General features: G+C 41.5%; 1 protein-coding gene across 1 annotated transcript in view; it reads left to right on the plus strand.

The window, feature by feature from the left end:
- SYCP2L (synaptonemal complex protein 2 like) overlaps window positions 1-16,375 on the plus strand; it is an 89,703-nt gene extending 73,328 nt beyond the window's left edge. The window contains exons 15-18 of the mRNA XM_068234627.1: window positions 2,805-2,865; window positions 7,274-7,422; window positions 10,034-10,097; window positions 16,300-16,375. Of these exons, the coding sequence (XP_068090728.1) occupies window positions 2,805-2,865; window positions 7,274-7,422; window positions 10,034-10,097; window positions 16,300-16,310 (285 nt within the window). The 3' untranslated portion in view covers window positions 16,311-16,375. The remainder of the gene's footprint in view (window positions 1-2,804; window positions 2,866-7,273; window positions 7,423-10,033; window positions 10,098-16,299) is intronic.
- The last annotated feature ends 538 nt before the right edge of the window (window positions 16,376-16,913 follow it).

A 16,913-nucleotide genomic window follows, 5' to 3' on the forward strand; every position in this document is an offset into this window, starting at 1 on the left:
AGCCCTGCCTTTTGGGATCTCATCCGCTCCCCGCATATTTACAAAGATAATGGCAGAGGTGACATCCTTCTTACATCTGCAGAAAATTCATATAGTACCATATCTGGACGATTTGTTGATTATAGCAGACTCTGCTCAGACGCTTCTACGTCACATAGATGTGACTATACATTGCCTGTCCCAGCTGGGTTGGCTGATAAACTACGACAAATCGATGTTAATCCCAACTCAGAAAGTCAAATTCCTGGGTTTCTGGGTAGACTCGACAGAGGAAAAATTTTGGTTGCCAGAAGACAAACAACTGAATCTAATGCTAAGGGTGCGAAATTTCAGATCCTAAGCAAGAGTATCCCTGAGGGAGACTCTATCATTGTTGGGCCTAATGACATCAACAATTCCGGGGATAGTCTGGTCACAGTTTCATTCCCGAGTCCTTCAAGAGTGGTTCCTCACTGTCTGGGACAAGTCCAAGGAGAGTCTAGATCAATTTCAGGTACTCCCACCCTCTGTGATCTCGTCTCTCCTATGGTGGGAGGAGGTAGCAAACCTCAACCAGGGCTGCCTCTGGAACCCCCCAGTCTTGAAGAGAATCTATACGGATGCCAGTCTATGGGGCTGGGGAGCTCACTTGGAACATTTACAGGCTCAGGGACAATGGTCCCCAGAAATTCGAGAGAGATCTTCGAATTTCAGGGAGCTTCTGGCAGTAAAAATGTCACTGCTCGAGTTTCTCCCAGCCATACGAGACTGCCATGTAAACATATTGTCCGACAATATAGTAACAGTATCCTACATTCAAAAACAGGGCGGGACGAGATCAAAAGACCTAAGGGATCTGGCGCTCCAGATTCTTCAAATAGCGGAGGGAAATTTCAAATCAATCTCGGCAGTGCATATAAAAGGCTCGCTAAATATTTTAGCAGATCATCTAAGCAGACATTCAGGTGCAGAGGCGGAATGGTCCCTCAACGAAGAAGTATTCAACCAGTTGATGGCTCATTGGGGGCAACCAGTGGTAGATCTGTTTGCATCACCACAAAATGCGAAAGTCAAAACTTTCTTTTCCCTACATCCTTCATCCAACCTGTCACACCTGGATGCTCTAGCAATACCATGGCCGAAAGGACTTCTATATGCCTTTCCCCCCTTCAACCTAATAGCAAGGGTATTGAAAAAAATACAACAAGAATCTGCTCTAGTAATTTTTGTGGCCCCCCCCACTGGCCAAAACTGGCATGGTTCTCAAAGATACTTCAACTGTCTCTACAGGGACCTTTATTTCTACCGCCCAGGATGGACCTTTTGAGTCAGGAAAAACTTTTGCACCCGAACCCCCAGATGTTTGTCCTAGCGGCCTGGCTCTTGAGCGGGAATCCCTGAAGTTAAGAGGATTCTCGGAAAGAGTCATCTCTACGTTAGTCGATTGCCGTAAATTGACTACAAGAAAAATTTATTGTAAAATTTATAGAGTGTTTGCCTCTTGGAAGAAGAAGAATGGCATAAAAGAAACAACTCTACCTATTATTTTAGATTTTTTGCAAGACAGTGTTGATTTAGGTCTTGCCCCTAGTACCCTGAGAGTCCAGGTGGCGGCTCTATCCTTTTTTCTTAATTTTAAACTAGCCAAGGAACAGGCAGTGATTGATTTTTTGAAAGCAGTATCCAGATCAAAGCCGATCCCATCAAAGCTTATACCTCCCTGGGACCTGAGTTTAGTTCTGAATTACTTAACCGATTCTTCTTTTGAACCGCTCGACTCAATTTCGTTAAAATGGCTAACTTTGAAAACTGCATTCTTGGTGGCTATAACGTCGGCACGTAGGGTAGGGGACATTCAAGCCCTTTCTATAAAAGACCCATATATGACTATATTCCCGGATAGGATAGTCTTCAAAACAGATCCCACTTATCTGCCTAAAGTGTCTTCTCTGTTTCACAGATCGCAAGATATTATTATTCCCTCTTTCTGTGATCCCCCTGCTAATCAGAAAGAAGCAAAATTTAACAAATTAGATGTTAGGAGAATTCTTCTTTCCTACCTAGAAACTACAAAATCTTTCAGAAGGTCTAATCACCTTTTTGTGGCCTTTGCAGGGTCAAGGAAAGGGTTACAGGTTTCTAAGAATACTATTGCAAGATGGATTAGGGAAATTATTACTTTAGCCTATACCAATTCAGGACAATCCATTCCTCAGTCGGTAAATGCTCATTCCACTAGATCCCTCTCCACATCTTGGGCGGAAAGGTCAGGGGCTTCCTTAGAGCAAATATGTAAAGCAGCGACCTGGTCTAGTCATCAGACTTTGGTAAGGCACTATAGTCAATCTGTTGTCAAGTCAAGACTTGTCTTTTGGGAGAAAAGTGCTACAAAACGTCATCCCTCCCTAAGGTAACTCTACTAAACTTCTCGCTGGTCTCTCTTGTATCAGCCATCCTGGAGGATTGGTTGTTAAAAGCCTGTTAGAACTTACCGGTAGCGGTATTTCAACGAATCCTCCAGGATGGCTACCTTAGTTCCCTCCCTATTAAGGGGGTTATTGATTATTAAATATAACTATGTCTTGTTGTTTTCCAGGTGGATCCTTCTGCGTGGTACTCTATAATAACTGAGGGGGTGAAGGCAGGGGAGGATTTGTAGGGCTACCTAATTGCCTAATTGTTTGATTTGGAGGTGTTTCCTTTGGTGGGCGGAGCAGGCTTCCTCTCTCTTGTATCAGCCATCCTGGAGGATTCGTTGAAATACCGCTACTGGTAAGTTCTAACAGCCTTTTTTTTTTTTATATATATAATTTGTGTCACTTTAGGGTCTCCTCTGGGATTCAGTCAGGTTGCAGAAAGGATTAGTGGCTGCTTACAGCCTTCAAGGTAAGTTATTCTACTAATGGCTTTACTATGATTGTTCCAGGGTAGCTTTTTGGTGGTTCACCTCATTGATTATCTATCTGTAAAATATTCCATTCACCTTTCTGACACCCAGCCCTAACCTCTAAGCCATAAAATGTAACCACCCTGTACCCTATTCCTTAAGCCTATAAGCCTTGGCTCTATTGCAACACCAGAATAACTCTAGTGCAAGTTAATTTGTTCCTTAGTAGAAAGGAATGTATGAAGAAGAAAGTCTGTCCTAATGATGCATACCACTGATTTGGAGGGGGGGGGGGGGGATATGCAGTCAACCAAAAGAACTGCTGTAGCTACAGTGTGGTAGGTACTGATTTGGGCAAGTTGTAGTTTCTCTTATGCTCTGTGTTGGCTGGGCATTGTATAAGAGGGGAGTTGGCATACTTTTAAAGGACGACTGTAGCGAGAGGAATATGGGGGCTGCCATATTTATTTTTTTTAAGCAACATCAGTGGCCTGGCTGTCCTGCTGATCATCTGCCTCTAATACTATTAGCCATAGCCCCTGAACAAGCATGCAGCAGATCAGGTGTTTCTGATATTGTCAGATCTGACAAGATTAGCTGCATGCTTGTTTCAGGTGTTATTCAAGCACTACTGCAGCCAAATAGATCAGCAGGGCTGCCAGACAACTGATATTGTTTAAAAGGAAGTAAATATGGCAGCCTCCATATTCTTTTCACTACAGTTGTCATTTTAAGGCTGTCTAAAGGCTGTGTCAAATGACTTTGTTGCTCCTGATAAAGTGGCACAATGGAGATGGATGGTGGCTCCTTTTTCCTCAGTGCTGTAGTGTTACCGAAGAGGCGAAGGCTCCTATGTCAATCTGCTATAAATCCTCATTATCCTCAGACTATGCAGTACGGGTGAGATTGGAAATGGCCTCAACCTTTCAGGCCATGAAAAGATACCTGTAGTGGCAATTCAACATCTGATTCAACTAGTACTCCTCCTCTGCCTTCCCCTTCCTTTTACTAAAAGAAAGTGGGATAATGTGGGCTCGGCTGACTCAGAGTTGCGTGAAGGGGAGGTTGATAGAGTTGATCTCTGTACACCTGCTAGATGAATCTTGGCTGAGGCTGCCAATAGCTACTGCCTCTGCCAAGAATACAGTGTACGGCAGTCGAAAACCTCTCACTACTAGTGATACTCTTTGGCCAAATACACTGTGCTCTTCTCTTCTAAAGAGATTAGCAGCAGAGGAGCTCTGGGTGTTGACAAAGGTTCCAGACCTTTTTATTGCCGGGTCGATCATATCATCCAGACTTGCAAATGGTCCTTTTTATTTACCTGGATCCTGAATGCCGGTTTCTTAATTAAAAGGGGGTTTCAACTATTTTCATACCAACTTTACTTCCATGCATCATCTATATAAAAATATACTTGATGATCAGGAATTTTTTTTAAAGTCGTAGCATTTAAGTTTCAGAACCCCAAAATTTTAAGAACCGGAATTCATTGAAGGTGGGTGCAACAAGAAACGTTGCATTAGCATTTTAAAGGACACCTGAAATGAGGGGGATATGGAGTCTACTATATTAATTTCCTTTTAAACCATCCAGACTATCTGGCTATCCTGCTGGTCCTCTGCCTGTAATACTTTTAGCCATGAACCCTGAACAAGCATACTACTGATGCATTAAAGATCATCAGAATGCCAGAAAACCGGTATTGTTTATAAGATAAATATGGCAGCTTTCATATGCCTTTCTCTCCAGGTTTCTTCTAGGACCTTTACACACTGGCATTGGTAACCTGCATTGTTGCCCTTTCTTACAGCAAGATGTTGCGAATACGATTTACAGTTAGGGCCATAACTATCTGAACAGAGACCATTTTATTCTAATTTTGTTCTGTACATTACCACAATGAATTTTAAATTAAATGACTAAGATGCAGTTAAAGTGCTGACTTCCAACTTTAATTCGATGTGGGGAACAAAACGATTGCATACAAATGTTAAGCAACTAAAAGTGCAATGCACATCCAATCTGATGCAAAGTCTGCAGAGCATTGTCGATTGACGTCCACAGCGATGCAGCAGTGCTGGAAGCAATTCAAATCAATGGTGAGCATGTGCAGACACCAATATACTTGTGACATTCATCCTGTCTGCTAGCTATAAACTGAGCCTATTGCAGTTGAAAACTTGGCTTCAGAACAGGCATGGAGGGCATCATGCGCCACCACAAAATCAAAGTGATGAGTCCACCATATTGCAACCAAGCCCTGCGACGGAACATCGTGCTCTCACTACTCAAACCAGCCACAGGAAGTGCGCAGTTGAGCTGTTTTTAAAGGGATGTTTGCTGCTGCTTTCATCATTTATTGCAGTGTAACGCAGGGGCCTACAATTGACGAAATGTGTGGTGCGGCATTGCGCTGCAGTCGCACAGACCCAGTGTGAAACAGGCCTTAAAAGTACAAGTTGCAGCATTGAGTGTATTTTTTGGGACATAAAAAAATAGTAGCTGATGAAAATTCATAATTTTTGTTACTTGAGAGCTTTATTTCCAGACCTAAAATTCCTAAGTAGGATCTGAATATTTTACTGCAGGCCCTACCAGAGCCCTCTTTGAGCTTCTATCTCAGGCTTCAGGCAAACTGTTAATTTTGAAAACCGTCTTCCTGCTAGTAATATGTTCAGCAAGACGAATTGGCGAATTGCAGGCTTTTACTGTCAGAGAACTATAGTGTTTAATTGTTGAGGGCAGAATTGCCTTTAAACTTCATAAGCTTTTTCTACCTAAGGTGGCTAAAAAGTTCCATTGGTCCCAAGAGATTTTTGTGCCACCATTTTGCAACAACTTTAGAAGTGCGACTGAAAATACTTTTTCAGAATTTTGAATGGATGGTCTTAAAATATTCGCATCTTAGAGAAAAACAGATACCTTACTTGAATCCTTGAATCATTTGAAGGATAACTGAAAGAAATCTAGCCTTCTAACTCTATTGTTTTTTGGACTTGCTCTACCATATCTGTCTTATGAGCTACACAAAAATGGTTATGGGAAAATAATGGCACATTCCACCAGGGAAGTCTCTATATCAAGTCTATACAAAGAGGCAAAGAGGCGTGCACCTTCCGTCTCAGGTTTATTTCCTCATAAGTGACATTCCATATTCTGTGCTAAACCTTTGACATTGCATATTGCATAGGTATTGTTGTGCATACAAAATCTTACGTGTTAAGCTTTGCCACCTCGTACCCACCACCCACCTCCATTTTCACTATGAGGACCCCCTAGTCCAAGGACACGTAAGATTTTGTATGCACAACAATACCTATGCAATATGCAATGTCAAAGGTTTAGCACAGAATATGGAATGTCACTTATGAGGAAATAAACCTGAGACGGAAGGTGCACGCCTCTTTGCCTCTTTGTATAGATGTGATTGAACTCTTTCTTCAGATACATTTGCGGAGCACACGTCTTGCGACAGGTGGAAGAACTGCATAAAGGGGTCCCCATAGAGAGTTGCCTGTGTACATGCGTGGAGGGCTATCATCTTGCAAGTGGGATGTGCCACACAACTGTTTTCCCTTTGAATGACTTCATAAAGTCTCTATATCAAGCACAGAGAGCTGGAGCCTTGCTAGAGAAGGAAATGAAACATTTGGAGTGGAGGGGAATGGTTCTCTCGGGTGCTGTCATTCCAATTCCCGGAAGAGAATACATCATTACCCTAAGTGTAACTGTCTGTTTTTTGTTTTTTTTTTTCTCTGCCCATTTAATTAATTACTCCTGTCTTCTGGAACTTAAAGTATTCCATGGAGTAGTAGATTTTACTTGAGAACTAAGTTTAGTTTGATTTCCTTGTCCAGAGCTCCACTTAAAGAACAACCTGTAGGAAGAAAAAAAATGTTCTCCTTCTGAATAAGGAGACCGTTGATCTTCATCTTCATTACTGTGAAAGTTACCTTTTCGTTTGGTGCCTCTGCTGACAGTGGCAGAAATCACCCAGCGCCGTGTTCCACTTTTTCCAGTAATAAGCAGGGCTGTGTAGTCTGAGTCGGAGCAATTTTGGGTACCCAGAGTTGGTGATTTCATAAACTGAGGAGTCTGAGTTGGAAGATTTTTTACCGACTTCACAGCCCTGGTAATGAGTACCATATACGGTAGGATGCAGCTTTGATGGGTCTACAACATATTTCCTCTTCCTGGGTGGGAAAAAAGGCCGGCAAAGTAAAGGGGGGGTGGACCAGGTGAGAAATACTGAAAACTTTCATTTTCCTTCCCTACCTGTCATTTTTTTAAAAGTGATTGTAGAATGATACTTTAAATGCTGAACCTACTTAGATGTAGGCTGTATATAAAAAAAAAACAAACCTAATTAGATATTTTTTTCTTTCTCTTCTCTCACCATTTTAGACGTAGATGGTCAAACCCTTTTAAACTTACATTCAAGGAACTTTTTTTTAATCAACCGTAAGGAGGCAAAACTTGTTAGGATTTATTTTGAAAGTAAACATAATGTTGAGCATGCTGTTATCAAGACATATGGAGAAGAACTTAAAATGGTAAGTTGTTTTTGTTTTTTTCCTGTTTCCTTGTTCGTATACATTTTAGATTTGACCTGTCTGCTTATATGTGAAGAAATACATATACTGTACCAATAATGTGATGTGTATGCAAGTCCAGGATGTGTTTCTCAATGAAAGTACAAGAGAGAATAGGTTTGCAGGTTAAATGGGGGATGCGCTTCAGTATTTCATCCTAAATGGGGACATATCAACTAGTTTTACTGTTAAAAAAAAAAAAAAAGAGGGGGGGGGGGGGGGGGTAAAGAGTTTGCATCCAGAGTACAGGAGCATTGTCTTTTATTATGAGGGTTCTTGCCTATGAGCCAGTGAAAGGATGTTTGTGCACTTAGCAGTATACTTAAAGAGAAACCGTAACTAAGAATTGAACTTCATCCCAATCAGTAGCTGATACCCCCATTCCCATGAGAAATCTTTTCCTTCTCACAAACTGATCATCAGGAAGCTCTGTATGGCTGATATTGGGGTGAAACCCCTCCCACAGTGTGTCAGCACCAGGGTTCTAACATCACACTGTGGGAGCATTGTTGCATTGTGGGAAATAACAGCTGTTTACACAAAAGCAAGCAGCTTCTCCTTCTCCTGTGATAAATGTCAGAATGTAAATTAGGGAGAGGAAAGATTTTACAATGGGCAAACCCTATCATTTATACTTAATTGTTGTAAAAATTAAGCACTTGTTTGTTACATTATTTTCACTGGAGTATCTCTTTAAGTAGTACTACTAAATATGGCTGTCCCCTTTGTGGGGTGCTTGGTCTACTACTGTAGATTAATCATGTTATAATTGCTTGTGTGCCTGATGAAACATGTAGCAAGCAACTTGCTGGATTTTGCTTTGGTTCACAAACCATTATGTGAGAATCCGCTCAGCTGCCTGCACAGGCAGGCAGGCAGGCAGCCTTTTGACCATTGTTTAGGTTTGCATGCTGCAGGACTCTGGAACAGAGACCTGTCTTTCCATTGCAAGTTCTGGTCTGTTCTCTTGCTGGGGAATTTGCATACATTCGTTATGCAAATCCCCTACCTGCCTTCTTTGATGACTGGCACTATAAGAGCTTTATGTTTCCCAGAAGGCTTTGCTGGTCATTTCCCTTCCATGGTCTGTTCCTGATGGACACTGCTGGAATGTCAGCCATTGCTATCTAGTATAGTTAATTCCTGGGGGTTGCTTTAGGCTCCCCTTCTAGCCCAGTCAGGTTGTATTATCTGTTTGTTCTGTTGCCATTGTCCTGTCCCAACGGTGGTCGACAGGAAATGGTTCTGATCTCTGTTCTTGGAGTATAGCTGGTGCAGCGGTTGCTACCAGCTAACTCTTCTGTTCTGTCTCCTGGGATCGCGCTAGCCACTTTTCGCTAGCGCTGGGGATCCTTCTGTTCTGTCTTCTGGGATCGCGCTAGCCACTTTTCGCTAGCGCTGGGGATCCTTCTGTTCTGCTACTCTGTACCTGGATCGCACTCGCTTCTCGCTAGTGCTGTGGATCCTATCTCTCGCTTGTCCCTGTTTTCGTGTGTCTGTCTTGTCTGCTACGCTTGCTAGAGGCTCGGTGAGGTAACCGTTAAGCAAGCGCTCGCGTCCTCTGTTTCAGGTTTGTCTGTTAATGGTTAGTTAGGCGTGCTTGTCTCTATTGTGCTTATCACGTGGAGACCGCGCATAACCGCGTGCACTGTTGCGAATGAGTGCGGTGTTCGCGGTTAGCTAGCGTTTGTTATTTTCCGTATCTCATTGTATTATTTGCTGTGCCTTTGCTACCCTCGTGCCCTGTTTTGCTCAGTCTTGTGTCTCTGTCGGCAATCGCCATTCTTGCGATTGCATTCCCACTTCGTTTCTGCCGTTGTGTGTTCACCGTCGCTGGGTGGCGACTAGTTTGGTGGACACACATTAGTTCTGTCCCTTTGCTCTGTTTCTTGTGGGCTATCCAGCCCTGCCTGATCGTACCTTGTCCTGGATCTGTACAATTCCCGTCTGGCATCTGTGGCTGTGCAGCGACTGTGTTCGCCTGCACTCCACAGCGCCATCTGCCGGAGGGAATTGCCCTCTGCGGGTGCATAGCACCTAGCCTGGGTGTCCTCAAATATACGGTTGTGGAGGAAATCCGCTGCGTCAGCGCATGTCTGGTGCGCTGACCGCGAATACGATTCCACAATCGCTACACATTAGAACTAACTCATCTTTTTTAAATTTTAAAATGCTTAAAGATAGTCAAGAATGTTTTAAATAGGAGACCTCATAATGCGTTATTATAAAACTATAGATTGTAAATAGCTCAGTCAGACATCACAGTTGTTTGTGAGTTGGAAGGGTCCTCTAATGTTGAGCATCTCTAGATGATTCATAACAAGTGTGTATATATATATATATATAATTTTTTTTTTTTTTTAATATATGGGATATGTTATGTGACTGCCTGCATTTTTGACTAAGATGGAATTTAAAGCTCCAGTACCCCGCTGGTTGGAACAAGTATTAAACAATTACTAAAACCATGTGTTGACACCTTATCATTTGGTGGTACATGTGTGTATATTTATAGGATTGCTTTTGGTGGACCTCTATTTTGTGTAATATTTTCATTCTTATTGCATACTAGACTGTCATCGGCCAAGATGGAAGTGTTGAAACCTCAACACAAGCCATATCCTCACCTTCCACTGGTATGTTAAACTTTTCTGAAATTTTCATAAAATTGAAGACTTTAATATTAAACTGAAATTTACTTAGTTACAGAAAGTCTAAACCTAGCGCCCCATCAAGAAACCAAAATAACACTTAAACCGGTCTTGGTTTCAAAAACTTTTATTTGCAAGTCAAAAGAAAACTGTTATGTACAATATTTAAAGAAGTCTGTATATTGGGTTGTAAACATCAAACAATTCAGTGTGAATCAAATGACAGTAAGACTCTTAATAATAGCAAGAACAGAGTTTGGATTTCCAATGACTTTAATTTTTTCAAAAAGCGGCTTCCTCCACATTATATAACGCTTTTCATGGGTGTAATCAACATGTAACAGTCATGAACAGTATATAATGTCCCTATGGAGGAAGAAAGTGCTGCAGAAGAGACAATCCAATAAGGAAAAAAAATGTCATTGGATAACAGATAAAGAAGAAAGGAAACACTATCAACAGTCACGGGGGTACCCATCCCACCCCCACCCAAATAAATACATTACTCGTGATAGGGTAGATATGTGTCATAAATTCAATCCTAAAAGTGTGCTAGAGCATTCCGAATTCCCAGTGAAGACACATTTTAAGTCCAAGGAAGCCATATCTTTTCAAAATGGTGCGTCATATCCAACAGATTAGCCTTAATCCTTTCATTTATCATGAGCTCATGTATGCGGTCAAGTACCAACCTATAATGTTGCCCCGGTTGTTTCCACTGTGAAGCAATATAGGTCTTGGAGGTATTTGCTATACATTGGATCAATTTATGTTTGACAGAATTTATATTTTTTGGCTGAAGACGCAATAAGAAAATAGTTGGGCCAAGGTTAAGGTGTAGATCAAAAATGTTATTGACCAGTCTGAGTCTTTTTTTTCAAAGATCAGCAACAGTTGGGCACGACCACCATATATGAAATGGTAGCCGAATTTTCGACAGCCCCAGAAACAAGTACGGTCCCTATCTGGGTGTAATAATAGAAGCTTTTATGAAAATTTCCAGCAAATGTCTTTTTTCTCCAGATGGATAGGCGTTGAACAAAAATCACCTTTTAATGAGGTTTATTGTTTCAGTTTATAAATATACAAAGTCCATAGTATAAATCTTCTAAGTAAAATAAAAAGGGTTATTAAAAGATCTTAAATAAAATAAGAATTAAATAAAGTTTCTTTGTCTTGAAATGTCTGTGAGAACAGGACTTAAATATGTGTGCTTGAGTTTTAGTCCCTTTGTGAATGTCCAGCGTGTGAGACTCAACTTCCCTCCTCCTTTATTTGAATCTGACGTCTCAGGCTCCCAGCTGCCTTCTGATTGGTTGATTCAAATACTAACTCCTATCTGCTAACATATATAAACTTATATACTAAACAAATGTACTCATTAATATTAAAATCTATCTACTCATTACTAACTATATATATATGTTCTTACATATTACTCACTATTCTAAAGATGCTATAATAGTTATACAAATACAGTCTTGTTGGAATTCTTATGTAACTCCTATTCAGCCGTTCAGAAGAGCATTTCAATAGCTGCTTTGACCAGTCTTGGCTAAAGGAATCTTCCTCCCCCCAACTCAATAATAGAAGCCAGATGGCTTGGCTACCTTGTTGGGGAGAAGATATCTCATGTTACTATGGGGGCAGGGTGGTACATGCTTCTAATCCAAGCAACTCTTAAGACAAAGAAAATGGTGGCCAAAGACTTTTGTACTATAAGAGAAGCAACACCGCATCTCCATAAACCCCTAGTTCACCTTATCCAATATTTCCAAATGGGTGATTACTTTCACTAATTTAATAACCTCAGACAAGTCTAATCAACAGGATCCTTGTCAATTAAACTTTATCAAAATATAATATTTCATACTGGGTATATTTGATGTAACCTAACAGGAACCAGATAGGCTCGGTGTAGGACCCGTAGTGATACCTCCATGTGTGTAACGTGAAGGCTACCCCTGAATAGTGTGTCAAAACATTGTTGCCATTGCTCAGAATCTAAAGTTACACAACAATCTTTTTCCCATTCCATTTGAAAGGAGAATTTAGTCACTAACGTTAGTATTAAATATCAAATATAAGGTGGAAAGGATTCCCTTACATAGGGGATTTGAAAGACAGATAGATTCAAGTGAAGATAACTGTATTTCTTGGTTCAGTTTGGTTATAGAACGTATATAGTGAAACAGCTGAGTTAGCCTAAAAAAAATCTGTTGATGGAACCTGCAGTGTTTCGATAAGAGTCGGAAGCGAGCATGTTTTATAACCTATAAGGAAACTCTTAAGAGTTGTAATCTTATTCATGATCCACCAAGAGAATTTGTTTCTGTAAACCCTCCAAAAAATCGGGGTTGGTAAAAAAAAAAAAAAAATTGTAGAAGACTGGTAAGTTGTGATTGAAGGTTAAATTTGAATCTAACTTTTCTCCAGACTATGAGCGTATAATAGGAGTATGGTGATCTCATTTTTTTTTTTTTTTTTAATCTCGGAAGGCTTCCATTACTGAGCTTACAAAATACCTTTCCATGTCAGGGGGGACATGAGTGAGTTTTCTAAGTGAATCCATTTAGGGGTATGGAACCCTGCATAAAGCCTAGGCAAAAAGGCGAGCTGGGAATCTTGATAACATTTATACAAATTTGGAACCAACATTCCACCTTATTTATGTAGCAACATGTTACTGCGTTTTGATTCTAAGCTTTTAAGACCATATAAAAAGAAAGATGTTTTTGTAGGGGTTCCAGGATTTTTTTTGTAAAAGGAACAGGTAGTGTTCTGAAAAAATACATGATTTTAGGTAACAAGGTCATTTTAACTGCTGTCACTTGTCCTGCCCACGAGATTTTCTAGTTCGTCCAAGTGTCTAGTAATTTTTGTAATGTCCTAAAAAGGGGAATCTAGTTCCAGGAGAAAATTTTAGCGGGATCACAAGGGATTTTTACTCCTAAATATTTAAGGTAATGGGGTTGGCACTTAAAGAGTAACTGTTAGCCCCCAAAGTGAAATTTAAATCTCTACAGCAATGTTTTATTTAGTATTAAAGTGATCCAAAAAGCCAATGCAGAACTTAAAAATCAATATAATTTTGTTACTATGTAGCCTTTTGCCCAAGCTAATGGCGCAAAGCCGCATATCTGATACTGATGAGCATGCAGAGCATGCCTATGTCTGCCCGACCCCCCTCTCCCCCCCAGGACCAGGTGCCGATCTATTCGCACCACAAACAGCTGACCGCTCTGACAGGGAGAGAGAGCGGCAGCACTTCCAGCGCAGCCACGGCAGAGCAGCCGCCACCGTGCATCTCTCTCACATGTCTCACATGTGACTCGGTGGCGGCTGCTCTGCCGTGGCTGCGCTGGAAGTGCTGCCGCTCTCTCTCCCTGTCAGAGCGGTCAGCTGTTTGTGGTGCGAATAGATCGGCACCTGGTCCTGGGGGGGGAGAGGGGGGTCGGGCAGACATAGGCATGCTCTGCATGCTCATCAGTATCTGATATGCGGCTTTGCGTCCTTAGCTTGGGCAAAAGGCTACATAGTAACAAAATTATATTGATTTTTAAGTTCTGCATTGGCTTTTTGGATCACTTTAATACTAAATAAAACATTGCTGTAGAGATTTAAATTTCACTTTGGGGGCTAACAGTTACTCTTTAAAGTGAAATAGCCTACTAATGTAGCCACCCATGCCTAAGGGAAAATTATTAAATAAGGCTTCAGATTTATTGTAGTTAAGTCTCAAGCCTGATAAAGATTCAAAACGCTTCAGCTCCTTAAGCAAGTTTGGTACCGTGATAGAAGGTTGAGTTAAGGTCAGTAAAACATTGTCCGCAAACAAAGCTTATATTCTGTCTTAATAATAGTATATCTTTTAATATCTGGATTGCGACGAATCGCACTTGCTAATGGTTCCATCACAACGGCGACAATTGCTGGGGAAAGAGGGCATCCCTGGCGGATGCCACGTTTCAGTATGGCTATCTGAGAGGAGCTGGGGAGCTTGAGATGGGCTTTGAGAACCAAGTATAGTTGATCAATAATATGAAGAAACACAGTTAGGCCAGCATTCCTCAACACACTTTTCAAAATCCTATGATATGGTGTTGAACGCTTTCTCTATATCTAAAGCCAAAGTCAGAGTTAAGATCCTGAAGCTGAGGCATGTTGAATAATAATCATGGTCTTGCGTATGTTGGCAGGCGGTCTTGTGTATGTTGTCAGAGGTCTGCCTATGCGGTACAAATCCCACTTGATCTTTATCCACTAGGAAGGGAAGTATCCTGTTAAGCTGTTGGGCTAACACACATGTGAGAATTTTGTAGTCCATGTTTAGCAATGCTATTGGCCTATAGTTTTTAGATTTCAGTAAGTCTCTATCAGGCTTAGGACATACAGTAATGTGAGCTTCCAAAAACTCTGGGTGCTTAAAACGGTCTTAAACCAAATAACTATTTTTTTTCCTAGTAAAATTATTTCCATCTCTCCCTCCCTTCCTGCATTCCTCCCTTCCCTCTCTTCTCCCCCCCCCCCGTCTTTCTGTCTCTCGCTCCCTCTCTCTCTCTGCCCACCCCACCTCGCTACCTACCTACCTACCTTTCTTCCTAGCCACCCTCCCTATCTATTTTCTGATTGCCCCTCCCTCCAATTTTGGTAAGTGTATGAGGTATGGTTGCAGAGATCCCGGGACTCAAATGTGATGGGGGGGGGGGATTTGACACATGTCCACATTTGCTATTGCACAGCTGCAAGGAATCCCTCGACACAAGGTTGCCATGTATTTAGGAAAGGGTTTTTATGGTAAGCGAGATTAAAATGTGGAATATATTACCACAGGAAGTAGTTATGGCAAATGCTACGTCTGCATTTAAGGGGTGCTTAGATGCTTTCCTTGCGTTGAAAGATATCCATGATTATAATTACTAGATAATTCCCGGTGGTGTTGATCCAGGGTTTTTATCTGATTTCCACCTGGAGTCTGGAAGGATTTTTTTTTCCTTTTTGAGGCTAATTAGACCATGCCTTGTAAGGTTTTTTTTTTCCAAAAACCCTCCAGGACAGGTGCTACATATAAGATTTGGGCTCCGCCCTCAACAGGAAACACAAAGAACTAGCTCTCTATAAGTTCCACCCCTCCAGTATTCACCTGCCAGTTATTTGTGTTTCCTGTCCCGGGAAGCCTCTAGCTCTCTACAGCTAGATATGGTCAGCAGCCAGGGAGTGCTGAGGCCATGGAATTTTTATAAGTAGCCCTGTCCTGGAAGGATTACTGGGGGTGTACCTTGTTTTTCCACGGTAGTGGATCTCTGAAGCATGCTGGAGGTCAGCTATGTAAGGAGAGACGGTGTTTGAGGCAGCATGGTGGAGACCGATCGCGCGTCGGAGGGAAGCTTCACTTTGCGGAGGCGGAAAGGTGACTTCCTTTGGCGGTAGTGTGATTCCCAGCGTGTCCAGAGCGGAGGCAAGGGCAATAGCGCTGTGAGCACGACACTTCCGCTCTTACGGTGACATCAGATCCGGTATCCGGTACGCGCAGCTGTCAGAACGCCGAGAGGTCCATTCCCCACACCGCGGTTGGTGTTTGGTGGAGATGGACACGAGACAGAGGACGGCAGACCAAGTAAGTGGCAGCGGACATCGGAGGATGGTTGCCTGTCTGATTTCTGAGGTCTATTCCTAAACCTGGCGCAGGGGAAGATTTTTTTTTTTTAGTTTCTTACAGCGCTGATGGTTGTAGAAAGTATTTTGTCTACTATTGCCCATGGATTCAGCAATATGTTTATTTACCCAAATTGTTTGGATTATGGGTGTTAAACTTAAGCATGGTCTCATGTCTTTACTTAAACTGCTGGATTTTATAACCTTGCTGCAGATAACTTCATCATGAGGTTTGTGCATGCAGGTGGACAAAATCAATTGATTAATTGTCCCAGCAAATGTGTTCTGTGCACATTTCATTTGTCATATACATCTTGTATTTGAATGGGCAGCATGATTTTTATATTATCATTTAATTTAATTGAATTTGAAACTTTGAAATTGGATTAAGTTTCACTGTTATACTTAATATATATGCCTAGCTTTATGAGTGGAGCTAAGTCTCCAAATAGCTATCTCATGGCATGTTAAGTATTTATGCATGCTGGTTAGCGGACTTAATTGATTAAATCATCATTTGCATGTTTTTCAGGATGCTATTGAGCCTACTGATAGCTCTGATGGGACCAGCAATTGCCTTCTCTGTAATAATAAATTATATTAAAGAGACTCTGTAACAAAAATTGCATCCTGTTTTTTATCATCCTACAAGTTCCAAAAGCTATTCTAATGTGTTCTGGCTTACTGCAGCACGTTATACTATCACCATCTCTGTAATAAATCAACTTATCTCTCTCTTGTCAGACTTGTCAGCCTGTGTCTGGAAGGCTGCCAAGTTCTTCAGTGTTGTGGTTCTGTGATGCATCTCCCCCCTCCAGGCCCCTCTCTGCACACTGCTGTGTGTTATTTAGATTAGTGCAGCTTCTCTCTGCTCTCTTATCTTTTACAAGCTGGATAAATCGTCCTCTGAGCTGGCTGGGCTTTCACATACTGAGGAATTACATACAGGCAGAGCTGTCTGCACTCTGCAGGAAGAAACAGCCTGACACTTCAGTGGAAGATAGCTGCAGGGGGAAAGAAACACACAAATGATCTCTTGAGATTCAAAAGGAAGGGTGTATACAGCCTGCTTGTGTATGAGTTAATTTTCTATGTGTGGACATACTGTACTTCAACCTACTTCCTGTTTTGGTGGCCATTTTGTTT

The sequence above is a fragment of the Hyperolius riggenbachi genome, chromosome 5 (genome assembly GCF_040937935.1).
Source record: "Hyperolius riggenbachi isolate aHypRig1 chromosome 5, aHypRig1.pri, whole genome shotgun sequence".
Classification (NCBI taxonomy): domain Eukaryota; kingdom Metazoa; phylum Chordata; class Amphibia; order Anura; family Hyperoliidae; genus Hyperolius; species Hyperolius riggenbachi.